General features: G+C 39.9%; 2 protein-coding genes across 2 annotated transcripts in view; both read right to left on the bottom strand.

Annotated features, from left to right (window-relative positions):
- Positions 1–27,674, bottom strand: part of ITM2C (integral membrane protein 2C) — a 370,458-nt gene that overhangs the window by 101,567 nt on the left and 241,217 nt on the right. The gene's annotated exons all lie outside the window — the stretch shown is intronic.
- LOC134403119 (vertebrate ancient opsin-like) overlaps positions 1–27,674 on the bottom strand; it is a 125,604-nt gene that overhangs the window by 5,448 nt on the left and 92,482 nt on the right. The window contains exon 3 of the mRNA XM_063133224.1: positions 13,400–13,633. Within this exon, the coding sequence (XP_062989294.1) occupies positions 13,400–13,633 (234 nt within the window). The remainder of the gene's footprint in view (positions 1–13,399; positions 13,634–27,674) is intronic.

The following is a 27,674-nucleotide window of genomic DNA, read 5'->3' as shown; positions in this document are numbered from 1 at the left end:
CCCATGATGGCTTAATGGGAAGGCAGCTCTAAAGTATTCTCCTTTGCATGTAATTTCACCCAAACTCCACCCTGACCTAGAAGCCACCCTCCTTTCACCTAAAGTTTCCATGGCCGAGTGGGGACTAGAACCCAGATCTCCTGACTCTCAGTCCAGCACTTTAGCTACTACACCACACTAGTAGCTACCTGTCCTCCCTTTTCAGAGAGGAAGTCCTAATATGACTTTTTGATGCACCCCCCTGCCACAGCTTATATGGCTGCATTTATTTACCAGATCAGTTTTATATAGTATATAAACCTAACATCCTTACAGCAAAATCATCATCATCATCACATTGAAACTTACCAATTAAAAGCAGAATGGAACTCAGAACTTTAAAAGATGATGATGATGATGATGATGATGATGATGATGATGATGATTGGTATCTGCCTGGTTCTGAACAGGTAGCAAAGCAGGTAATCAGACAAGCCTCCCTAAGGAGGCAGTTCCATAACTATATAATGAGGGATTTGGATTATTCCAAAGTTTTTTTCATGCTAAGTCTAGTTCAAAGATCTGGCAATGGCTCTCCTACATGTCATCCTAGAAGTAGCCTAGGAAGAACAACTATGCCCATGCAAACATATTTTTAAAAGATTTTTCTAATCGCATTGCATCTCATCCTGATAGATTCATTTGCCACACAGGTTGGGATGGGATCTTGGTCAGACTCCATCAAGAGAAGGAGAGCTACGAGGAAATGTTTGGCAGAAAGCCAGTTGAAAGTTCCTTAGGTGAAATGAGTTCATAAGCATAAACAGTTCTGTTAGTTTTTATGACTATACGAGACATTAAAAAATGAGTTGGGCATTTAAAATCCTTTGAATTATGTAGCGTGATGGGAATTTGCATGTCCAGTGAACCATCTTCTCAGTTGGTACTTCACACCTAACACCTAAATTTATATACTGGTTTAAAATACCTTGACCTATTATAAAACATTTTTGTTCATGAAGCTAAAATGCACCATTGACTATTCACCAAGGACATCTTCAGAACAAAGTGCACTTAACACTTTTCTTGTTCTCCCAAGTTTTCGGTTTGCTTCAGGAAGAAAATACCCTGTCAAGGATACTAGCAGGCAATTTGAACTTTTAAGGGCACAGTCCCACAACTCCCAGCATTCTACAGCCAGCATAGGGGTCTTTCTTTCTAAACATGCACAGGATTGCAGATAATAATAATAATAATAATAATTCCTGTCATTCACTATAAAATTTCCATGGCATCTTTAAAAAGCTAAAAATAAAATGAATTGAAACATACAGCAAATGAAAAATAAGAGAAACTACAACCAATAAGCAGCAATGAACAAACAAGGCAGACTTCTTCAGAGGCAGAGCATGCTCCAAACATTGGAACATGGGCAGCAACTAGGCACCCATCCACCCACTTACCCACTATGTGCTTTTTTAATTAAACCTGCCCAGTAGCATTGACTTTTTTTTCTCTAACAGATACTCTACAGGCAGAATGTGCGTGTGCGTGTGCGTGTGTGTGTGTGTGTGTGTGTGTGTTTTCTGCCCTTCCTTGCAGGGAGCCCAGAGCAACTAATGAACCATATACTGTATAGTGGTGAGAAAAATTCAACCCTTCCATTATTAAAACTTGTAAAAAGTAATAATAGCCAACCTCCATCTCATAGAGTCATTGTCCTGCCTTCAAACGACACGGTAGCTCTTTTTCTAGATAGCATCAAGGGAATAACTACCAAGAAAGCAACTTACTAGCAATAAAGCAAGTTGAGAGACAAAAAGTAAGCTACCAAAGATTGTTCTGAAGGTTAGAGTTAGTTTGGGGAATTATTTTCCATCAATAGTAGCTTTTTACCTGTCTGTCTGTTGTGGAGGTAGCAAAGCTAACCTGTGAGTACTCACCATCTGAACTGTCAAAAGCAAAGTCACAATGGATATAAATAAGCCCCAAAGTAGTTTGTGAAAATTGGCTCTAAGTTATAAATGCTATAAAATAGTTGTCTTGTCCCACAGGAAAATGCCTATTGCTACAGAATTTCACAGCATCCATGATTTTTTGTACACATCAAGGAGTAACTCATATACAAAGATATTAGATCTGACCTTACATTCTTTCTAAGGCATGAGGAGATAATGACCCAATGCACAAAACATGTTATCATATATCATGCTTATGCCTGCGGCCCATTCGCGCCTGCTGCAAGAGATGTAAAAACCCAGACTTCTGGCTTGTCTATTCTCCATGTCCAGGATCACATGCAATAGACTTCTAAATAATACCAGTTGCTAGAGAACAATAATAGAAGAAGGTTATTGCTCTCATGTCCCGCTTTGGGTCTTTCCATATTTTAAGATCTCTAGCTCTAGGAAATAGTCTTGTATGTGATTATATATACAAAAAGCTGTCATTGATTAAACAAATAACACAAATACTTTTTAAAGGACCCATAGTCCTAATAGTTATATTTCTTTTATTTTAAAACAACAACAACATTGACCCACTATAGATTTCAACATCCATCTCAATGACATAAGCCAAAATATATCTATGTCAGGAGAAACACCCAGTCCAAATTCTCTGTTAATCATGTTTCAAACTAACGTATTCTAATTTAATCATTCTAATTCCTCCCAGCTCTTGAAGAATAACCTGTACTTCAGCCCTCCTGGTGCCCTCCAGATGTTTTGCCCTACAACTCTCAGCTTTCCTGACCAATGGCTGTGCTGGTTGGGGAAGGCTGATGTAGTTCAAACCTCTTTATCTAAACGAAACTTGTCACGTTAAACTTGGGAGACATAAGTTAAGAAATGGAAGTTGCCTTCATGGGAAGGGAAGATTTGGGGATTTGGGGGGGGATTTCATTTTTCCAGCAAGTACCAGCAAGATATTATACAAAGAGCTTTCTGATCCACAGGCCTCTTATCTTCAGCTGTAAAACAAAAAGTATAGGCTGGATTAATATGTGGAGTATGCCCTCATCTCTCTCTCTTTCTTTGGCAGGTAAACCTTACCATTTCAGCACTAAAAGTATTTCTGTTTTACAACTGCATGAAATAGAACTGCATCTGTGCTCTGTTGGGAGATACTGTACAACATGGATATATTTGGTCATGGGAGTAATCTACAACTTTCTGGATGTGATTTTAAGTACTCGAAGTTTGCTTCTGCCAGTAGCAGATGGCATTCAAGCAGGCTACTGGCAAAAGATTTAGCAAGGAATATTGTGATGTGGTGTGTCAGACAGTCAATATGTCATGAACTGGAGGAAGGATGCTGAATCAATTATTTCCTGTGAAGAAGTGAATGTGTCCACAATTAAGATAAATCCAAGGAGAGGAAAAAACCAAGGAACTGGACAGAACGTATATGTGGCTAGTTCACAGTTCAAATGATTTGTATTAGATTTTCTTCTTCAGTTTTCACAGAGGGGGAATCCACACGTCGTACTGAAGCCGCTTCCATGCGGCCCCAGTGCACCACGAAAACGACCGTGTAGCTTGCCTGTAAAAGAGACGAGGAAGAGGCGTCCTTGCCGGCGCCACCCTCCTCCCTCCTCGCCGGTCGGCGAGGAGAGCTCGGCGGAAGAAGGCAGGGTGGAGAGCGGAAGAAGCTCTCCACCCCGCCTTCTTCTGGCAAGCTCTCCGAGCCAGCCGGCGAGGAGGGAGGAGGGTGGCGCCGGCAAGGACGCCTCTTCCTCGTCTCTTTTACAGGCAAGCTACACTGTCGTTTTCGTGGTGCACTGGGGCCGCATGGAAGCGGCCTCAGTACGACATGTGGATTCCCCCAGAGTTAGAGTGATGCAATTGGTTAATCAGAATATATATATATATATATATATATATATATATATATATTTGTTGTGCCTGAAAGAAGTGGTTTAAAAATGTGAATTAAATGGAATCGTACTCATTTGGAACCCTACTGCCAGCAAAAAGCCAGTGTCAGACTGTTGCTTTCTGATCCCACACATGTTTACATAGAAGTAAGTCTCACTTATTCAACTGCTAGAAGGATGTCTGTGTTGGTCTATTTAATCAATAACAATCAAGTCTTGCACTACCTTAAAAATTCACAAATTTATTTTGACTTCAGTTTGGATTTGATGAAGTAGACTCTAGTCCATGGAAGCTTATGCTATGGTAAATCTGTTATTCTTTAGAAGTGCTACAACACTTTTCGCTGTATTCATCTATTTACAAGGAAGGAATCTACACTAGTCAATTTAGAATGTGTCTTACCGTTTTTAAGTGTGCGTTTGGTAGTATTTCACCACATGACGTTCAGTTTGAGATGTTTTATTATCTGTTCTCCGGTTTTTATTTTGAACTTCTCTGAAATAAATCGTTCTATTTGGTAAGATGTGGCCGATTTCATCGTATTAAATGGGTTCTGTAGTTCTTAATTAGCCAATCACATTCCTGGGGGGCATGTTTATGTAATTTCCACACCCAAAGTTGGAACTGTGTTGTTTTTTCAAGCTTCTTTTTTGCAGACATTTTTTAGTTTCAGTTTTGAGAGGCTGCTTCCTGGTTTGTTTGCCAGTGGAGAGAAGAGGAAGTGGGAGGGGAAATTCGCAGACGGTGGGGGGGGGGAACAAACGGATTTGTTTTCTTAGTATGGCCAAAAGAAATGCATTCCCACAGAAAGAGAAAAGTAAGTAAATGTTTTAAAAACTGCTACATTTTAAATCGTTCAAAAACAAAACGTTCAATAACTGTAAAAACAATGTTTCTTATACTAGTGTAGATCCCCTCTTGGTTGATCAGTGATCACTGATTCCTCTAACAATTCAACCCATGTGAACATCCATCTCACAAACAGCATAAAAGAAAGGAAACATTGAGTTCCAAATTAATGGAAGCTGAGATAACAGGGTTGTTGTACTTACTGAAGACATGACTCTTCATGTTTTCTGTAAAACATTTGTAAACAGTTAAAAGTACGTTCTGAAGAAATTCATTGTTGAACAGTCTTTTACTTACCTTGCATCTCCTCCTTGAGTTCTGTGTGATGCTGTTGGCTTCTCCCAAAGCAGGCAATCTTCAGTAGTGGGAATGTTACCTTGAATCTGCACAGCATTTTTAGTCTTCAACTCGCCTCAACTCACATTTTCCATTTAACGGGCTGGGAGGAATTGAAGACTGAAAATGACATACAGGGCAATCAAATTCCACTTTTCCTGAGACGAAATAGTCCTGAGATTGGTGTCTGCTGTGTATGATTATCTGAAATTTCGATGGGAAGAAAACTATGATAGAGACCATAGGGGAGAGATTTGTTTATACTGAGAAAATAATTTAGAATGCTGTCAAAAGCTCTTTCATGACTCTGTGACAGTCACTGGATTCCCCTCTCCAAAAGAATATAAATGATATCAAGTTGTGGTAGATCATTAAAAATTTCACCTAAAAAGAATCAATTATCATTACCCACACACATACACACAGATGCACACAGTGCCCACCAACTCAAACATAGTCTAAACTGAGTGTATGGACCATATTTGCATTGCATCAGACAAACTAATGGTTGACTATCATACTAAAAGGCCTCTTGGGCCTTAGCTAGACCTACCTGAAAGTCCAGGGGAGAGGAGGGGAGACCTTGTGTTGCGATTAACGCGAGATCTCACCCCTATTTACACATAAGGCGCAATGACCTCAGGAAGAGAGGCGTCGTGCCCGCCATTTTTTATTTTTTAAAGGGGATGGAGTGCACGAATGCTCGTGCGCAAAGGTAAGGGTTTTTTTAAAAAAAATTAAACTACTTTCCCGACTCCCCCCACCCTACCCCCTATGGGTGCAGTGCTCCTCCCAGCTCCACACGAGTAATCGCGCGGAACTGAGCCACCCGCTCCGTGGTCTCAGGCCCAAAGAGGAGGGCTGTATCCCGGGGCAAGGGAGGGATGATCCCTCCCTGATCCCGGGATCCCCTGTGCGTCATCTGGACACACAGAGATGATCCCAGGGTTCGCACCTGGATATAGCCTGGTCTAGCTAAGGCCTTAGTCATAGATGCTCTCTCTGGGTTCAGGAAAGAGGTCAAGAAACATATTTTTAACATAGCTTTTCAAATTCTTACAATGGTTTTAAGATTGCTTTTAGTATTTTACTATGTATTTATTTGATTATTCTTTCATCTTCTGATTTTTCTAAACTGCCTTGGTTGGGTTCAGAAAGATAATATAGAAATACCAGGAGGAGGGCCTTCTCTGCTGTGGCACCCCGGCTGTGGAATGAGCTCCCTAAAGAGGTTCGCCTGGCACCTACACTATACTCCTTTAGATGCCAGGTGAAGATCTTTTTATTTTCTCAGCATTTTAACAGTCTAGTAACTTAATTTTAACTTTGCTGTTTTAAATTTGCATTTTAAATTTCTATTAATTTCTGCATTGCTGCTTGATTTTATCCTGGTTGTGTTTTTATATTGTATTTTTTATTATGTTTATATACTGGGTCTTTTCTATTTTTAAAGGTTTTTGTGGTTTTAATTTTTGTAAACCGCCCAGAGAGCTTTGGCTATTGGGTGGTATAAAAATGCAATAAAATAATAAATGAAATATCCAACTCAAATGTGTTATAATGTTCAATAACACTTCTTGTCCAGCTCTTAGCATCTCTTTTGTGGGATGGGTGAGAAATTGCACTACCCAGAACTGCACACAATCTGAAATGCAGTGATATTCGCACTTATTAGAATTTTGTGATGCAGTTTTCAAATCAAAAGATACACACACAAAATTCTATACAATAGAAAAATCATTCACAAAATGTGCATATTGGAGTAAAGAAGAAATGAAATGCATTACATTAGGGGAAATCATTTGAGGAAAAATGCAAATTGGAAAAGTTTACATAAAAATGGATATATTGGAGAACAAAAACATGTAGAAATGTTCATCCAGACATTTTACAGGGGAAATTGAGAACTGATGCAGAAATGGGACAGAAAAAGCTTAATGCTAGAAATATGAGAAATATAAGAAACAGCAGAATTGAACTTGACAGATTCATCTATCTCTGTCCTCTAGGCAAGAGAGGAGGTAAGGTAACAGCTCAAATGCAACATATAGACAAATTATGTTGTCCACTTATCTATGAGCACAATCCAGGCAAAGTTAAAGCACTTTGAAGCCTCCTTAATTTCAACAGGAAACATAAACACATGCTTGAATCACTCCCACTGAAAATAACAGGGTTAACAATGGACCAGAACAAACAGCTTTGCACAGTTATTTGCTATGAATAGCAGAAATCAACAGATGAAACATTTAATATCATCACCTGCTAATGCCTGCAGGTAAGGCTGCTTTTAAAAAAGTTTTAAAGACTAAAAACAGAAAAGAAAAAAAATATTACAATCCAGATTGTATTTTGTTAATATATAAATGTATTAAAATTGTAGCAAATAAATACATTATCTGTAGAAGCATGTGTTTTACTTTGCCAAAACTCAAAAACTTTCCATCTCTAGCTGCTGTTAAAGACACAAGAACAGGGGCTTATATACAATATTAGTCTGATTTAATTTAATTAATTTCTACCCTACTCTAAGTGGTTTCTTCCCATTCATTTATGGGGTTTTGAATATAGCTGATGGGCTTGCAGTAGTACTATTGCACAAGACTGAAGGCCAAATAGATATATTTGGCAATAGATACAGTATATTTAGATATATTTAGCATAAATAGATATAAATAGATATATTTAGCATAACAGACTGATCGTTTTGTGAATGGGACGGATGGCATGCTCCGATGCATGGGCACGCTGCACTCATTCTGTGATACGTTTGCTCAAATACGTTTGCTTCCAACTCTACTATTCTAGGATTCTATTAAATGCAAGTTACCATTGCTGTTTCATGAGGGCTATAAGGTACATCTCAACATGTAAAAGAATTTTGTGAAGATTTGTCAGATTTTAAGCACCAGCTGGTCAAAATAAAGACAGCTGCCTTGTGTGCTATATGTGTCTTTTAGAATGGTTTTCCAGAATGCTCACTGCACTGAAAAAATATATATTTAAAATTCATGTGAAACAATAAATAATACACTATGATAGAGATCCAGTGAGGAGCCCAGCACACATAAACAGACTTTTGCTCTTCCCGGCTCAGGAGACATATGTGCTCAACCAGCTCATTGTGTCTATCAAAAATCTGTGAGCGCCAGGCCTCAAGTTCAGAGACAGGAGAGGAGAAGCCAGCTGAATCCAGCACTGAGGAACAGACTAGCTTCTTAGCATAAAACCTGAGGTGAATAGTCATGAACCTTCAGAACCTGAACCAGCAACCTCTACAACAGGACCATTAGGTTGGTCATTACTAAGGTGACCATATGAAAAGGAGGACAGGGTTCCTGTATCTTTAACAGTTGTAGAGAAAAGGGATTTTCAGCAGGTGTCATTTGTATGCATACAGTATCTGGTGAAATTCCCTCTTCATCACAATAGTTAAAGCTGCAGGTGCCCTCCTCTCTTTTGTATCTGGTCAAGAGGGCAGGACTCCTGCAGCTTTAACCGTTATAATGAAGACAAAATTTCACCAGGTGTTACATGCATTCAAATGAGACTTGCTGAAATTCCCTTTTCTATACAACTGTTAAAGATACAGGAGCCCTGTTCTCCTTTTCATATGGTCACCCTAGTCATTACCATTATTAGTCCTATATTCCAGATGATAGGCTGACCAAGAAAACAGTGGCTTAAAAACACCAGATAGTTCGCGGTCAGTGTCTTTCATTTCATAGCCCATTCAGCATTGAGTATGTCAGGGACATGGCGTGGCTACATATTTAATTTGAACAATTAGGTCCCACATACAATGGTTTTCCAAATAAGGGTAGAAACAACAACACATTCTTGAGTTGCCAACATTATAAAATCATTGTATAATACAAAATCATTGTATTCACCATTGCACTGTTATCACCTACATTCGACCATTTCAGCTGAAAAGCCAATGGTATTGATAAAACCATTGTACAGACCACTGCACTGTTATTTTCTGTATATGACCATCATAGGCATATGCAGCACATTTCATTAGGGTGTGCACCCAGGAATTTTTATTTTATTTTAAACACAAACATTTATTGAATTCTCAATCATAAAGGACATTATTTTTATTCATTTAGTTATTAATCACTGTAGACACTGATGCCCTCTTCCACGTTTGGCTTGCCTGACCACAGAAGGGCCATTGCAGGTGAGGGGGCAGGAATGAGGAGATGCTTCTCAAGCCCCAGCATTGATGGGGGTTTGTGGTGGCACTGGCCAAAGGAGGGGCTTATGAGGCTTCAGGGTCCCTCCTTCTGGTCTCTTTTAAGTGTGGCTCCCAGAAGTGAGGCTGCCAGCAGAGTGATTCCTTTTCACTCCTGCTGCCGGAAGCAGTGACACGTTGCTGGTGGCGGTGGCAGTGGAGCAGCTGGAGGACCATTCCCACTGCATCTGAATCCCCCTCTGCATCCTTTACTCAATGCCCCCCTCAATTTAGTGCTTATTGCTTGAGACATTAGGGTGTGCCTGGGCACACCTGGCACACCCCTTGCACATGCCTATGATGAGCATTTGAGCTGAAAATCCTATTGTATTGATTTCATTCATTGCATTTGGACAGTGTGACGTGTATATATTTTAGAATAATTTCAGTGAATTTACAAATACACTTCATTTATATTAGGACCATCAGCCTTATAATTAGCAATTCACTTTTTGTGGTTCTGGTTTGACATTTCCACTTAGGTTCCCCCATCTCACCTTCTCAAGGCTGAGTTTGAACCATGCCCTTCCTGGCTCATGCTTCATACTCTTTGTCAAATAATGCATTATTATTTTTGTTCCTGTATCTTCCCGTATTCCATTAGAACAATTATATTTGGAGGCCCAGTGAATGGACTGGGAACGTAAAGGCTATGGAGGAGTTAAGTCACTTGCATGGGAGACCACCGGGAGACCTGTGTAAGGAGCCAGAAATAATAATAATAATAATGATGATGATGATGATGATGCAGCAATCCTATCGCATGCATTTGGGTACTCGTAAGCCTCCAAACTTAAGAGGCTTACAACTATCCAATGCAAGGCATTTTAACTAGACATGTGATTTCACCCATCAACAGAGACTTCAGGGAGGAGGAGGCAAGGAGTGTTGGGATGGGTGGAGATACATTGTAGCTCCACATCCCCAGTCTCCTCCCCACCCTTCCCCTCAGAATGTCCCCTTTAACCCCGTACAAGTTCATGGTTCTTTCAGTGCTGGCTGTGAGGCATGGGGGTGGGGAGCACAGTTTCCTGTCTCAAGCTCTGAGCCAGGAAACCGCAATATCCAATGTCCCCCAGAGAGCAATGGCATAGGGTTGCCCTCTGATTTTATTTGCAAACATATTTTTTTACACAATTTCTCTTTAAGGTGATGGTATCTGTAGCACATTTTATCCATGATAGAAATTAATTATGTTCTTGGTCTCCCATTTAGATAATGGTGATGTTAATTAAGACTTTAATTCCTTTCCTCTCATACTCTTTGGAGTTTCTTTTCTGTGCGTGTCAGCAGCTAAAAGCATCAACAACCAAGGAGCTCTCCTGACAGCTTTGCTGATTGTGTTGAAATTTTGACAGCGAGTGCCCAGAGCTACAGAGGAAACTTGGAAGCACTAAAATACCTCACTTTCTCCACTACTTCATTGGTTACAATTGCTGCTAATGTGAGCAGTATTTCTTTATTCTCTCTGACAGGCCTATTGGTACTTGGTATTTTAAGACACTGGACTAAGAGTTCTCCTTGGTGCAAAATGGAAGCATACATGTCCACAGTGTGCACTAACTGTGCACACTTCAAATCTAACTGCCATACTGTGACCATTTAGGCCCCAGAAAGGTTCGAAATATCCTATTTCCAAAAAATAAATTTTTAAAAAATCAGTTTCCATAGGGAAATGCATCATGGTTTAAACAGCATCTATATGAGAACTGATTCAGCCATGCAACAGGAAACCATAAAATGTATGTCTTATCTTGGTTCGCAAGCATTTTCCTTAAGGGGTGTTGAGTTTGAATGGGCCCCACTCCCTGAACTGGTATAGTATAAACCTCCAAAAGCCATTATCAAGGTTCATGTAAACTTCTAGTGATGGTCTTGTTGATGTAATAAGGAAGCACCTGGCTCTAAGTAGACACCAGGGAGAAACTGTGGGTATCAAGGCCAACCCTATAATTAGGTAGAGTGAAGCAGCCTCCTCATGCAGTGGGTGCTCAGGAGTGGGAAGTGGTGGTGAGGGATTGGTACGCTTTCCCATTGCCAGAGATGAAGTAAGATTCAAGTTGAATCATTCAACTCCAGTCTGGTTGAGGTAGTTGCAATTGCAGTGGTCAGGGTTTTGGGCCAGGGAGCTGAGTTTAGCCTCTTCAATGTACAACTGAACACCTGATTACTTATTTCTAGACTGCACAGCTGTTCACAATACCATTAAACGCCAATAAGCAATTTCATTCATAAATGGACATGGTTCATAGTGGGATGAGAGGGTTATTATTATTATTATTATTATTATTATTATTATTATTATTATTATTATTATTATTTAAATGGATTGAGAGGAAAACTATAATTAAATGGTTTGAGAGAAAAACTATTTTCCTGCAAAATACTATTAGCTTTTCTCTAAAAATACAAGCATGTTAGGGCAAAATCTTATGCAGGTTTAGACAGAGAAAAAAGTCCTAGAATTCCCATTAAATAAACACAGAATCTGCTCTCTACTCTAAAGCTCTTGAGTAATGTAGCTCTACTTTCAGTGTCTCTGGAAATACTCCTTGAAACATCAGCAAATATTAGCAAATCAGTGGCATTGGCAAATATTAAAATATTCAGTGTATTAAAATATACTGATTATGGAATATGTGTTTATTAATCAGGAGGTCTGGTTTAAAATAACTGGGAATATTTCTTTGCTCCTGGATCCATTTGAACATCTGGAAAGAAAATGCTATTTTGCAATGGTTAGCAGTATGAATTGCTATTAGATTGAACAGCCTGCAATTGTTGCTAAAATGCGACTGCTTAGGGTGACCATATGACAAGGAGGACAGGGCTCCTGTACCTTTAACAGTTGTATTGAAAAGGGAATTTCAGCAGGTGTCATTTGTATGCATGCAGCACCTGGTGAGATTTCCTGTTCATCACAACAGTTAAAGCTGCAGGAGCCCTTCCTTCTTCCATATCTGGTTAAGAGGTCAGGGCTCCTGAGGCTTTAACTATGGTCATCCTACAACTGCTTATGTATTAGCTGTTGTTTCCGCAATTGATAGCCTAAGTTGATTATGTTTTCATGGATGCTGGCATGATCAAAATTCAAAAGCTGAACCTATATATTCAGAAGTGTTGCGCCATACTCTGGATACGTTGATCCACAGAATCAAGCTGTGAGACTGATGGTAAAATGAATTTTCCCTATCTTTGCATGTGAAAGATACTGTAAACCCAATAGTTTATGAACTATTTCACCCATGAATCCCTAAAAACTTCTCTCTTTTTCAGTCAGGACATTTAAAAAATGGCTTTATATGGCAGGGAAAGTATGTCCCTAACAACCAAAAGAAGCTGTTCTTCCACTCAACTTGTTCGATTTGACCAGTGAATGTATACTCAAGTATACATAAAAAGTAAATGTGTTGATTTTTGCACTTATGCTGCCACTTTCCACAAGGATCAAACTGCAAAAAGAATGGACCTTCTGAGGGTGCCAGTTCCAAATATTGTGTTGAAAGAATAAAATGAGAGGAAATGGAGCTGGACAGAGCAAGTAGTGACTTGCGAAACTCAAACTGAAAAAAAGATACATGCTAATGAAAAATGGATTTCCTCCTTGTCATTCTCTTACCATTTTACTTCAGTGCTGTAAAAAGTGTCTAGCTGTAACTCTCCCTTGGTTCACTGCCAGTTATAACTGACTGGAAGAAGAAAAATAATCTAACCAACCAAGCTGCTTCCTTTTTAGAAATTGTCATTTTCTTTACTTAGAAAGTTACTGCTCATGTTCAGCTGCTTGTGTCTCATACATTTTAGAGTCATATCCTTGGCATCATTTCCCTGGAAAGGTCCTAAACCTCCCCAACTGCTTATTCTTCTGTTTACTTGTCATAGAGTCCTAATATTCACAGCTGAAAAGATAAGTGGGATATTATTAAAGCCCTGGAACTTCATTATATGTTATTGGGTTTTTATAGTTTGATATACTGGGTGAAATCCTCAGCTGGTATAAGCAAGTGCATCTCCTTTTTACAGCCATCATTTGTGCACTGTAAAAGGTTATTTGAAAAATGAGACCTGTTGCCAAAAACGTTGTTACTCCTCTCCATCATAGCAAGTTTTAATTTACCTGTTTGTTCAAAAAGATGTAGATGACTGGGTTGTAGACTGTACTGCTCTTCGCAAGGATGGATGGGATGATACTAGCAGAGGGGGTAACTAGGCCAGGTTTCCCAAAAGTTGCGATCAGGGCCACAATTCCGTAAGGCAGCCAGCAAAGCAGAAAGCAAATGACCATCACAACTACCATGATCAAGACACGTTGCTCTCGTGTTTGAGCCATCCCTTTGGTTACTCCACTCACCTGAAAGAAAAGAACCACATAAGTAATGTAGTGCTAAAACTCAAGGAAAAGAGCCCCTTTAAGCCACCTTCACATCAAAGAATGTGTGGAGCAAGTGAACCGGCATTTTGGAAACAGATTCCACTCCCAACCTCTATGTCTTTGGTTGAGTATACATAGAGCCTAGAAGTATAAGACTGCAGTCACGTGGACTCTCTGCACACCTTCAGTTGAACACATGGCGCTCAAGGGTGAAGAGGATGGGTGCAATCCTGCTCAGGCCTGCACTTGATCACTGAGCATACAAATAATCCTTATACTTTTCACAAGTATGGTAGGAAACAACAATAATAACATTTGCTTCCACTTAAAAAGCAAGTCATGTATTTGGAGGCATTATGGTGAACAAAATAATATTATCTTGCACTATTTACTATCCTTTGTCATGTCAATTTCCTACCAGCAGGGAGAATCAGCACTTGTGGAGGCAAGACCAAGCAAACACTTCTTATTAGGGATGTCAACTTAGGGCTCCATCACACCTATTTTTTTCCTCTGGTTTGTCTCCACATTTTTTACCTCTGTTTCATAAGTGCATCAAAGGCTCCATCACACAAAGTCCCTTTCATGTGAGTTTTTGCTTGTTTGCTCTTCCACTCCACCCCTTCTCCTTCCTCCTCCAGTTCATTGGTTGTGGTACTCTGATGAGTGTGGGCTCCCCCCCCCTTCACTCTGGCTTTGTTATCTAGCAATTGCTTTTAAGGTTTCATCTGAACTCTGTTTCTGCAGGCAACGGGTGGGGTTGGAGCACGAAAAAGTCCATTCAACCGACTAACAAGTCCCTATGATGACATGCTGGAGGAGGAGAACCACCCCACCCTCCCCTTTCACCAGCAAGGCTCCATTACCACATGCCCCTAATAAAGGAAAATGCAAGAGGGGAAAATAATCCAGATTTTCACTGCACCAAAATAAAATGCAACAAGGGGGGAAGGGGTGAGATGAGTGCAGGACAGGGATGACATCATGTGAGTACCATGCTACAAAACCACATACCAGGAATGATGAGTGTGCAAAAAATCGTTGGTGTGATAGAGCTCTTAATTTTATCAACTTAATTTTTAACTTTGCTGTTTAAAATTTGTATTTTAAATCTGTGTTAATTTCTGCATTGCTGCTTGGTTTTAACCTGGTTGTGCTTTTATATTGTATTTTATACTATGTTTTTATACTCTTGCTTGTTTTATATTTTGAATTGTCTCCATGGTATGAATTTTTGTGAACCGCCCAGAGAGCTTCAGCTATTGGGCAGTGTAAAAATGCAATAAATAAACAAACAAATAAATAAATGTCTGCTAAATTAATTTCATTTCATTTTTAACTAGAATTTAGCCAATCTGCACACCCAGACCCAAATGCTGACTTGAACACAATCTGAAATCAAAGCTCATATATTGCTGAGCTTGCAAAGCAATTTACAAGAAACACCCCCCCCCCAAAAAAAAGGTGTTCTACAAATTGCATACATTTGAAAAAGATACCTACTTTGGGAAAATGTGCATTTAAAATATGCTTTTATCAATAGTAGAGGAATGCATACATTTCAGGAATGTGCAGAGTTGCTATGTACGTTTGGAAAAATGTGTACAAAAAATAATTTTGCATGGATTTTCAGGCGGAAAGGAAAATAAAAACAAGTTTGCAAACTGAAAGGGACATGAGACGGAACAAGTTTTGAGATGGAATTTGGATAACTCCAACAAGCTCTGGTTTTGCTGATTCACACGTCACGACTTCTTATATTGCAGTTCACCCAAAGGACATGATTACAGTTAAATGCTGAAGGTAATATTGTAGTGAATTTCTGGCTTTCAGGAGGTCTGGACTGGTGTATTTTCTGTTCTTTTTAAAATTAATTAATTAATTAATTAATTAAACATTCAGTATGATCTCAGAGCATGCTTTCCATCACAGTTAATCAATAGTTCATGCGACCATTCAACTGGGGATTATTTAATATCTTTTGTAAGTTAAATAAAATATTATTTTCTCTTTTAATGGTAAGAAGGTCTTGCTGCTGCAGCCTTAATTTTGTGAGTAATCATTAACTCAATTAGGCTGGCTTTCACTGTCTGGCAGGCCAGACTATAAGCTGCAGGTGCCATTATTTAGAAGTTACAGCCATTTGTGCCACGTTTGTTTGAATATATTATTCAGCACCTAGTAAAAGAGTCAGAGATATCAACAGAGCAGTTATTCAGCAGGACCACAAATACTTTCTGATTTTGGATCAAGCCGCATCACTGCTTGGGTCGCTTAATTTTTCTACTCACATAGACTTTTCAAATGTGCCAATTATTAAACAAATCTCAGTTACACAATATATATTTGTACATCATATATATGAATAGCATACTCTGAGTGACAATACTTGTGTTTCCAGGACATCACCATCCACATACAATACTTGTGTTTCCTGGACATCACCATCAGCATCATTCTGCTAGTGTGAATTATGTTGCACTTGCAGAAACTAGGTTCTGACCTATGCGCAAGTGGAGAATGCAATGAAAGTTGTGCTTGCACCATCGGTTATGCAACTAGTTGCATAAGCACTGTATGCAAGAGCTTGCACAACTGAAAGATTTGGTGGAGCTCTGCCATTGCTTTTTGAGTTTGCAGAATGACACTATTGGCTACTGCCCAAGGTTTTGCAGAAGTACAAAAACAAAACAAACCCTTTTCCAGAGGGGGAGATCCTAAGGTAAGCAGAAAAGAAAAATAGCTCAGCAAGCATTAAGAATGTTTAGTGGGTACAGAATGCAGACTGACCATTGGTGGGGTGGGAGTGGAAAAACAGAGGAAAGGACAATGGAATGGGATGGAATAGAGTACCCTAGAAAGGAGCATGGTTGGCTTGCTGGAACTCTGAACACCCACCCAATGGCCAGCCAGCACTCCCCACTGCAATATTTACACACATTACAACAAGGAAACAAAAAAGAAACATCAGGAAAAAACAGAAATGAAGGAGGGAAGAGGAGACCGAGGGTCACACGATACTAGTTTAGACAAGATGGCGGGAGATTCCATCACGGCATGCACTGCTCTGATCATGGACTTCCTTGTATCTCATTTGGTGTGGTCCTGAAGAAGCAAAACTTTAACACAAACTTCTATATGTCGGCAATGCCTAATTGTGTGCATATTATCTACATATTCTGACCATTTATTTCATCACAAACCAGACTGATTGTAGCATAGCTAAAGTATCTGAATGGTCTGCTGCTAAGCCAATTTCCACTTGTAACACATAACAGCAAATATTTTAAAAAGTACTATTTGTGGTGCTCAGTTGGGGCTTCTTTCTTTGCTGAGTACCAAGGCAACTGCTTCACATTCAGTCTAGCACAACAAACAGAGGGGAAAGATATGCAAGATGAAGACATGTAAGATGTTCATCCAAACCAAAAGTATTTTAACCTGACATGGCTCTTATCGTGTTCTGTATGACAATAACAACAACATATAAACTTTTTTTTAAGTCAGTAAAATTGTTGCTGCCTTGAGTGAGGAAGATGTGGAAATGTTGAAGTAAGTTCATAGGATCTACCGATTTCTCAAAGCCAAATTTTCCTTGCTGAGCCTAATCTGTTTTCATCATTAGCTAACTAGTATTATCCAATTGTGACAAAGCATTGGTTGTGGATATATCAAAGATAGCTGAGCTTTATAGGATTGAGCAAAGCCATATCCATTTTCCAGAAAGCATTAGAAGAGATTAGATTTGGAAAATAGAAATAACAGCATATCAGAAATACATCCATTTTCTTCTGCTGCCCCTTATGCCTGGAACGCTCTTCCAGAACATTTGAGAACTACAAGTTCAACCGCAGCTTTTAAAGCTCAGCTAAAAACTTTTCTTTTTCCTAAAGCTTTTAAAACTTGATTTTGTTCTGACTTTATACTGTTAGTTTTACCCTACCCAGTGCCTGTTTACCCTACCCTGTGCCTGTTTGCATTCTCTTCCCCTCCTTATTGTTTCATTATGATTTTATTAGAATGTAAGCCTATGCAGCAGGGTCTTGCTATTTACTGTTCTACTCTGTACAGCACCATGTACATTGATGGTGCTATATAAATAAATAAATAAATAAATAAATAAATAAATAAATAAATAAATATAATAATACATAATCACATCAACTAACAATCTAAGTCAAAACCCCATTCACACATGGGAATGCGCACAATGTATCTTCATGTGATGCCTTTTCTGGTCATTTCAGTGGAAAAGGCAGCACCATGTGCCCAAAAATATCTGTACCGTCCCATCCCCTTGTACAGCATTATCAGATGGGGTAAATCACATTTCCCTACCATCGCTTTTCTGTCCCATGATTGGAATGAACAGCTTCCTCTTCCTTCACACAGGGAAGAAAGAGGAAGTAAACAACCACAGTGTGGCCCATTCAGTGAGCATTTTTATCCCTCTGCTTCTCCTGCACACAGCAGGAAATGGCAGCACATTTTGCTAAAAAACTCAGATTTTCTGGGTCTTTTTTTGCAATGGGAAAATGAGTGGAAGGAGCTGGAGACACGTAGGAGGCAGATGGCATCATGAAAAGGACCTGCAAAAATCCATGAGTGCCCAGTAAAAAGCATGCTATAAAAAGCTCATCTGATGATGTTAGTAGGCAGGGAAGAAGAATTCAATTGTGTATTATAGCTCCTGCACCAACAAGAGATCATTTCATCGCATGGAAAAATGGTGAAGTCACAAAATTTAACTCTCTCTCCCAAGAAAAGTGATTCTATTTCTGAAGGCTAGTCTATGCATTCTGCTTATCTTTCAGTGATTACTAGAAATATATTCCAAATGATGATGTACATGTCATCATGTGTTTTTATTTCCTTATCATCACATGGGGCATCTTCACACTAGTGCCTGCCGCTCGTTGGCATAGCATTGCTACTCTGAATAGCCATAATTTGAAGAGGAAGTAGAAAGAGAACTTTGGAAGTTCTCTGCTGAAACTTGTACATCTGTAAGTTTGCCTATTTAAAGCAGGTCATGTTTAAGGAATGCATATTGCTTTTATATTTTTCTGGCCTTTCTTTTAAGAAAGCCATCCTTACAATTAAGATACAAGATCTATATAGACATTATATGTGGGTTCCCAGAACTGGCAACTGGTTAAATTTACCTGGCTTTCCTAGCTCCTCATAACATGTACCATATAAGAAAGAAAGAAAGAAAGAAAGAAAGAAAGAAAGAAAGAAAGAAAGAAAGAAAATGATCAAGGGGCTGGAACATCTCCCCTTTGAGGAAAGGTTGCACAATTGGGGGGGGGTAGCTTAGAATAAGGTGAATAAAGGGATGCAATGTTACAGCAGTGTATAACATTATGCATGGTATGGAGGAAGTAGATGAGGGGATGACTTTCTCCCTCTCTCATGATCCTAGAAACTGGGGTCATCCAATAAAGCTGTTTGATGGGAAATTTGGGACAGATAAATAGAAGTACATCTTCACACAGCACATAGTCGAACTATGGAATTCACTTGCACAAAATGTGGTCCCCATCAACTTAATTTTAGAGGGGGATTAGTGTGAGTGGCTACCAGGCTACCAATGGACTGCATGAATTTCAAATCAAGTGTCTTCTGCAATTTGCTGGCTTCTCCAACTTAGCACAGAAAATTCTTATCAATGGCTGCTAGTTGTGATGGTAATATGTTACCTCCAGTATCAGAGCCAGTATATCTCTGCATAGCAGTTGCTAGAAACATGTTCAAGAGCGTGCTATTGCTCTCATATCCTGCTTGTGGGTTTCTCAAAGGCATCTGGAGTGGGAACAGAATGCTGGACTAGAAAGATCTTTACTCTGATTCAACATGTCTCTTCTTATGTTCTAAGAATTGATTCACTAAGCCGAGGTACATCAAGTAGAATGCAATAGAGTCTGCTGTCAGGTTACAGGATGCAAGTAATACATCATCTACAATCACAGTATAGAGGATTAGTCAACTCTAATAAAGCCAATGATTAGTTACTGCAGTGATAGGAGAGTAAATGACTAATGCCCAATGGGTTAGATGTCTTAGTCTGGAATTTTATTGGCTGTGCAGATAAAGGTCACCAGTGGGCTTCTGGTAGTTGACATTTAGGTAGGCTCCCTGTGATGTTCTGAAGCGTGCTTCAGTAAAGCTTGCCTGTTGCATGGAACTCTAAATCATAAAAGGTCTCAAACCACAGCAAATGTTGTTAAAGGCAAAACTATTACTCCAAACTGGGTGCATTGAGTACATTCCCCACCCCCAGCTCAAATTTTATGTAAGGTGTTATCTAAAAAGAAAAACATAAAGAAAAAAAGATTATTTGAGGAGGGGAATGTAATGTTAACTGAAAAGATGGTTGAATAGCGTGTTCCATGTTAGGAACACGCTATTCAACCATACTTTATGCCAGTATAAAGACTACTAGTAGACACGAGAAACTGTATATGGATATTATTAAAGGTTTCAGGTTAACATTTTTACTAGCGGAGCCTGCGAACACCATACAGTATTTGCAAATAAGAATTTTTTTATAATGTATTATTTATTTATTTTCTTAATTGTTTTGCAATACTTCATATGTTACAAAACTTGGCAGAATCAGCCTAGAGAAATTTAAAAACATGAAAAAGAATAAACAAGTCTGGCATCTTAAACCCTCTTACTTGTGAGTAGCCCCACAGAACTCAATAGGACTTACTTCTGTAATGCTGCTATATCAAACACATTTACTAAGGAGTAAGGCCATAGCTAGTCGAGGCATTATCCCGGGAATCACCCCGGGATCGTCCCTGTGTGTTCACATGATGTACAAGGCATCCTGGGAGCAGGGAGGAATGACCCCTCCATTTCCCTGGGATTTTGCCCTACCATTCTAGCCCAGTTTTTTCACGGTCCCGGGCTGATCCTGAGACCGCGGAACATGTGGCCGGGCGTTGCGAATTGTCCCAGCTCCTCACGAGCTCTGTGCCCATTGGGGGTGGGATGGAAGTAGGGTGAGGTTTTTTAAAAAAAGAAATACGGTTTTCGCACAAGCGCTCATGCGCTCCTTCTCATTTAAAAAATAAATTCAAAATGGCGGCTGCAATGTCGCATGCTGCGTGTAGACCAGGGCGACAATCTCACAACCAAAAACTTGCGAAATCATCGCCCTTCTACCCCCCTCGTCTAGCTGAGGTCTAAGTCTCATTGAACACATTGGCCCTATTGCCAAGTAAATGTGCACAGGATTGTACTGCATATTTCTTTTGGGTTCTTTAGACCTATGTGAAAATAACATAATGGACAGCTCTACTTGGCGGAATGTTTCTCCTTAAACCATTTGATGGGAAGCATGAGAAAATGAAACTGGCCTCCAAAATCTTTCATGATGGTGTTGTAGAACCTTGGGTAATTTATGCAGTAAATTACTATTACATTTTTCTAGTTACATGTTTTCCTAGTTTATATAAAATATTATATAAAATTATTTTAAAGGTCACCTGTTGCCTGAAAGTACCTGCCCTTCCTACTTATAGCTATTAGTTAAACTGCTGTGATGTCATGAAATGTCTGAAAAAATTGGGTGGTTGCAGAAAAGTATTTATAGGGGAGGCATAGAATCAAATGGGAAACTGGTAATCTAGCCACATTATGGGGTGAATTTTGCCACAGAGGAGTAGCAAAACCTGTTTAACGGATGCTTACATGCCGCAAGTTCTGTATGAACATCACAGTGAGTGGACATTTGGTAGATTGTCATCTGTAGCCACCTATTGTAACTAATGCTGTGCCGAATCCTGCCCCCCCTTATTTGGGGGAACTTTTTACTCCCTGTGAAAAAGGCTTTTTTTTCCCCTGCCTCTTTCACAGGAAAAGAATTTTAAAGAATTTTCTCTTTGGGGAGGGGGGGACAGCATTTCCACATACCTAATGTCAATTACTCTTTATTTACAGTCAAGAGATCACCATTACAACATATAAGTACACAGACATAATAAAAATATATGATGGTAAAGAAGAAGGGATACAAAATCTGTAAAATGCTAAACAGTAAGTTTAAAATAATGATCAGATATCTATGAGTGGTCTAATGAGAATAGCCAGATTCAAAAATTTGGCCACTTGCTCAGTAATAGGCTTATTGGTACCCTAAAGTAAAATAATCGTAAGAGACTCAGGATAGCGACTGGGGGAATGCTGTATAATAGGGCATATTAAAAGCGTAGCCAGTTGCTGAGGGACCTTCTTTCTATTTTTTATTTAAAAAAACAGCCCTGGCACTTGGAGGAGCCCAGCAGTTCTTCCTGAATGCCTATTGGAGACCATGTAAACTCACCCTCTCCAACAGGCATTCAGGAAGAATTCCTGGGCTCCTGCAAATGCTGCTGTTTTTTTAAAAAAAATAATAATAGAAAGAAGACCCCTAAAAATTTCCTACACTTAAAAAGGTATGTAGAAACCCTGTCCCCATCCACAAGGAGAACATTCTCTGAAATTCTCACCTCTCCAAGCCTCTTTTGATGGAGTTTTACCCTGCCGAAAACGAAATAATTTTCAGCACAGCACTAATTGTAACTATTAAGGATGAAGGTTCGATCATGGAATTCTACAATACGGGTATAGCTGCCATAGGTGAAATATAGGGAGCTACCTCATAATGCACCAGATTTTGGTCTGTCTACTCAATACATGGATTGGTAGCAACTCCCGAAGGCTCCAGACAGGAGTGTTTCTCAGCCCTATATGGAGATGCCCAGGGATTCAACTTTGGGGCTTCTCCATGAAAAGTCTCTGTTCTACCACTGAGCTACAGCCCTTTCCCTGAAGTGGATAGTAAGGATAGATGGAGATGTGGGGTGGGAGGACAAAGATCGAGGATCTGTAGAACAGGAATATTATGCTGCTTATGGGAAGCGGTATCAGGACTTTGGGGGGTCAGGAAGTCAAGAATTGGTCCAAGGGATGAAGAACACTGAAGGAACAGCTCTCTTTTATAAAGCGGTTCGGGCCTCGCTACTATGTGGCTATGAAAACTAATACTACGAGGTGGATGAAGTGACAGGAGTTTTGAAGTTGATATGGTTTAATTACAGTGTTACGTATTATCTGTGTCAAAGTTAAACCGAGTTTTTAAATGAAGCATACCGATTAGTAATTTACTGAGGTTCCTGTCAAAGTAAAGATCGGCTTTGAAGATATACTAAGATACACAGGGGAGAAAAAAAGGATAACCCTGAAAGGAGTGGGCATGGCAGTACATAACTGTTTTTTGTTTTTTTTTATGATTTTGTACTTCACAGAGATCAATTTTGGCTATAATTCCAAAGGACCATCTTTCATAAACAGCTACACCATGTCATTGCTGAGCAAAGCTAAAAACTCTGAGGACTGCAAACGCAGAGGAGCTTTGAGCTCATCTTTTCCTAGCTACAATGTATCTCAATCTTCTGTTGTATAAACACTGTTAATAGGCCAGAAAGAACTCTGGCAGCTCTGGAAATTAATGATTGAACTTGCAATATTAAAGGAGAAGCTGACTTTTTTTGGTTAGGCTTTTTCAAGGCCTGGGGAGAATTTGATTAAACTCCCTGGAAATCTTACATATGGAGAAACCTCAGTAAATTACTAATTGGTATGCTTCATTTAAAAACTCAATTTAAATCTGCCAGACTAATCAATAATCAGGCTCACGTTGCATGTTCCATAGAGTTCCATGATTCATTTCTCCACAGATTATTATTTTTAATTCAAAGCAGCCAAGGCCTTAGCTAGACCAGACTTTATCACGGGGCGAACACCGGGATCGCCCCTGTGCGTCCACATGATCATCCCTCCCTTGCCCCAGGATAGAGCCCTCCCCTTTGGGTCTGCTTTTTCTGCGGTCTCGGGCTGATCCCGAGACCACAGAACGTGTGGCCCATTGCCACGGAGCCGGGAACCACACACGGGGTGCAGCACTCCTCAGGAGTGCTGCACCCATCAGGGGTAGGGTGGGGGGAGCGGGAAAATTGTTAGTTTTTTTTTTAAAAAAACTACCTTTAGTGCACGAGCGCTCGTGCACTCCGTCTTCTTTAAGAATAAAAAAATAGTGGGCGCTATGCCTCTCTTCCTGAGGTCGTCGCACCTCACGTGTAAATGGAGGAGGGATCTCGAGTTAATTGCAATGCGAGATCTTCCCTCCTCTGTCGCGGATTATCAGGTAGGTCTAGCTAAGGCCGGTGAGTTCCAGTGAACGAAGGACATATAGACAGAAGCTACATACCCCTTGCATCTCCATTGCTTTTCCATACTAAATAGGTCCTTCTCTGACCTGCTTTTTACCCAAATAGATAGAATCTCCATTGCTTCCCCATTAATTTTGCCCTCTATGTGAAAAAGGAGCCACCAGGGGAATGGGTGTGACTTTGAGTTAAAAACAACAACAACCAACCACATAGAATCATAGAACAGTAGAGTTGGAAGGGGCCTATAAGGCCATTGAGTCCAATCCCCTTCTGAATGCAGGAATCCACCTTAAAGTATCCCTGACAGATGGTTGTCCAGCTGCCTCTTGAATGCCTCTAGTGTGGAAGAGCCCACAATCTCCCTAGGTAATTGGTTCTATTGTCATACTGCTCTAACAGTCAGGAAGCTTTTCCTGATGTCCAGCTAGAATCTGGCTTCCTTTAACTTGAGCCCGTTATTCCGTGTCCTGCACTCTGAGAGGATCGAGAAGAGATCCTGGCCCTCCTCTGTGTGACAACCTTTTAAGTATTTGAAGAGTGCTATCATGTCTCCCCTCAATCTCCTCTTCTCAAGGCTAAACACACCCAGTTCTTTCAGTCTCTCCTCACAGGGCTTTGTTTCCAGACCCTTAATCATCCTTGTTGCCCTCCTCTGAACACCCTCCAGCTCGTCTGCATCCTTCTTGAAGTGTGGTGCCCAGAACTGTACACAGTACTCAAGATGAGGCCTAACCAGTGCCAAATAGAGGGGAACCAGTACCTCATGCAATTTGGAAGATATATCTATTAATACAGCCCAAAATAGCATTTGCTTTTTTTGCAGTCACATTGAACTGTTTGCTCATATTCAGCTTGTGATCTACAACAATTCCAAGATCCTTCTCACTTGTAGCATTGCTGAGCCAAGTATCCCCCATCTTGTAACTGTGCATTTGCTTTCTTTTTCCTAGGTGTAGAACGTGGCATTTATCCCTATTAAATTTAATTCTTTTGTTTTCAGCCCATCGCTCAAGCCTATCATGATCACTTTGAAGTTTGCTTCTGTCTTCCAAGGTATTAGCTATTCCACCCAATTTTGTGTCGTCTGCAAATTTGATAAGCGTTCCTTGCACCTCCTCATCCAAATCATTAATAAAAATGTTGAAGAGCACTGGGCCTAGGACTGAGTTAAACAGTTTCTCCTCACCTGCCTGTCTTCCTTTCACTAGGGGAATAAGCCAAGTTAATGTCGTGTGGATGCTTTGTTTTTAATTGTAAATGACCGCCACAGGCAGGGATTCAATCGAGAACTCAGCATACCCCCTCCAGGTGCTATTTGGGTAGGGTGACAGTGTGAAAAGGAGGCCAGGGCTCCTGTCATTTGTATGCACGCAGCACTTGGTGAAATTCCCTCTTCATCACAGCAGTTAAATCTGCAAGAGCTCTGCCTTCTTTTGTATCTGGTCACAATAGGCAGGGCTCCTGCATCTTTAACTGTTGTGTTGAAGAAGGAATCTCACCAGGTGCTGCATGCATACAAATGACACCTGCTGAAACTTCCTTTTCTATACAACTGTTAAAGATACAGGAGCCCTGGCCTCCTTTCCATATGGTCACCCTATATTTGGCATGGAAAGAAAATTTCATTTGGCACCAATGGGAGCTCCCTTTCCATACCAAATAACAGCAGTGGAGGCTGGTGGCTCTGATCTCAGTGGGGTAGTGAATCCACTCAGGTTTTCAGTCCGAACCAGTCAGTAAAGTACAGCACCATGTACATTAATGGTGCTATATAAATAAATAAATAAATAAATAAATAAATAAATAAATAAATAATAATAATAATAATAATAATAATAATGCACCTTGGATAATTCTTTTAGAGTTCTTACTGAAAAAGAAATCATGCAATTGAATGGCACATGTAGTTTGGCTGAAGGAGCTGCTTTGAATTTTTTTAAAAAAACCTGAAACATAAGAAAGAACCACAGGACTTTGCATAATCATGTGAAATTTGACCCTAAGGCTGCAATTTGTGGAGCTCCCTCAATATCAGTTTAAAACAACAGCAACCTTTGAAGGCTTTAATTTCATTCTGCATTTTATTAATGGCTGCCCTGAGGATTTTTAATGTTGTTCTTTTTAATATGTGAATTAGAATGGTGAATTTGGAGAATTTAAGAACTGTGATTTAATATGTATATGTGAATAAGAAAGGACCCAGGCTCATACAGATATACAGAAAAAGCAATGTCAAATTTGAGGAAATGAAGATGTCTGAATTTTCTGAGAGTGGAATGCATGTATTAACTTCCTTCTCAGGAAGGGCAGTTTGAACGTATCCATTTAAAAAACTTTCTTATACACCTGCACTGGAAGTATGAGGGCACAATCCTATGCATGTTTAGATAGACGGTTTCCCAGCCAATCTGCTGGAAGTTCAAGGGCTTTTTTCTGCCTAAACATGCATTGAAATTGTGCCCTAAGGTAAAAAGCAGCAAGAAAGGAGTAGAGTACCCATGTGTCTTCTTTTACATAGCACAGCCCTTTATTTGAAGAGCTGCCGAAGGACCGTCCTCTATTTCGAAGGCTTCTTCCATTTGAAGGACTCTCCAGTTGAAGTCCAGTTTGAAGCTACAGGACCATCAAAAGGAAGAGCTGGGTGAGCCTTGAAGCTGCACATCAGCAACCCCTGAACAGCGGGCTGAGAAGGCACCGTCTCCCACACTCTGGTGAGATGTAGTGTGTTTCTATTCAAATTATCAAAATGATTCCTAAATTTGCATCTAATACATTTAATTAGCATATGCAAAGTTTATGCAAACAAGTGCCCTTTTTCTGATGAGACATTCCATTTCATTGTTGTTTGGGGGTTATTTATAAGTGGCCACTCTAATTGAGAGACCCCTAGTGAGAAAGCCCTGTCCCTTGTGTTCAGCAATCCAGTTATTCTGCTCAGCAGGAGCAGAGGCATTAACCAGGACTGCCAGGGCATTCTGCCTCTTTAGGAAAGAATGCTCCTGTCCCTTTAGTAGTGGCATAGAAGGGAAAATACCACCAGGTGTGGGGTTTCCAATCATAGATCTTCAAGTGGCAGAACTAGGGAGATTCAGATATCTCCCATTTTATCCTAGACCTAGAAGAGTTTTAAGAAAACTCTTTGGCCTCTACCGGGGGTGGGAGGTGGGGAAACAAGGTGTATTGTTTGCCTTCCACTGAGTTTAGGGTTCCTCCTTGTCACAACGTTCATCAATAATTTAATGATGCCCCATCTGAACTAGGATCTAACTCCCCCCTCATGTGGAATTCCCATTGGAATCAGGCTGTTAAATGACTGGCTTTGGCTGCCTAGGAGAGGACACAGTGTTTAACTTCTGCTACTTTTTGTAATACAAATGCCAACAGTTTTCCCAAAGAGGGTGTTATATAACACATTCTGCTTCATTTGAATAAGCCATTGGATGAAACCTCGCGGAGTTCATTGGCCTGCTGCCTAGTGACTTTCATAAGATGTGGTTTGTTCCTCTCTCCGACTCAGAAAAAAAGTCCCTCCTGCTGCTTTTACCAGTTCTATGAGATTTTTCTCATGTTATCTATTTTCTCTAAACACTGAATGTAAATTCATCTAGGTAACAGGTGGCTTTGCCGAGCGAAGGCCATGAATTACTTTCTAATCTCCCAAGCGATCTGTGCCAACACTTCAATATTCTCCCCTAAACAATTGCACTTCACCAGAGAATGCAATTCTGTGGTGTGAATCACTTCATTATATAGTATACATATATACTCAGCAAACACTCTTAAGCATATTTTGAGAA

The sequence above is a fragment of the Elgaria multicarinata genome, chromosome 8, assembly GCF_023053635.1.
Source record: "Elgaria multicarinata webbii isolate HBS135686 ecotype San Diego chromosome 8, rElgMul1.1.pri, whole genome shotgun sequence".
Classification (NCBI taxonomy): domain Eukaryota; kingdom Metazoa; phylum Chordata; class Lepidosauria; order Squamata; family Anguidae; genus Elgaria; species Elgaria multicarinata.
This window is presented reverse-complemented; position numbering and strand designations above follow the sequence as displayed.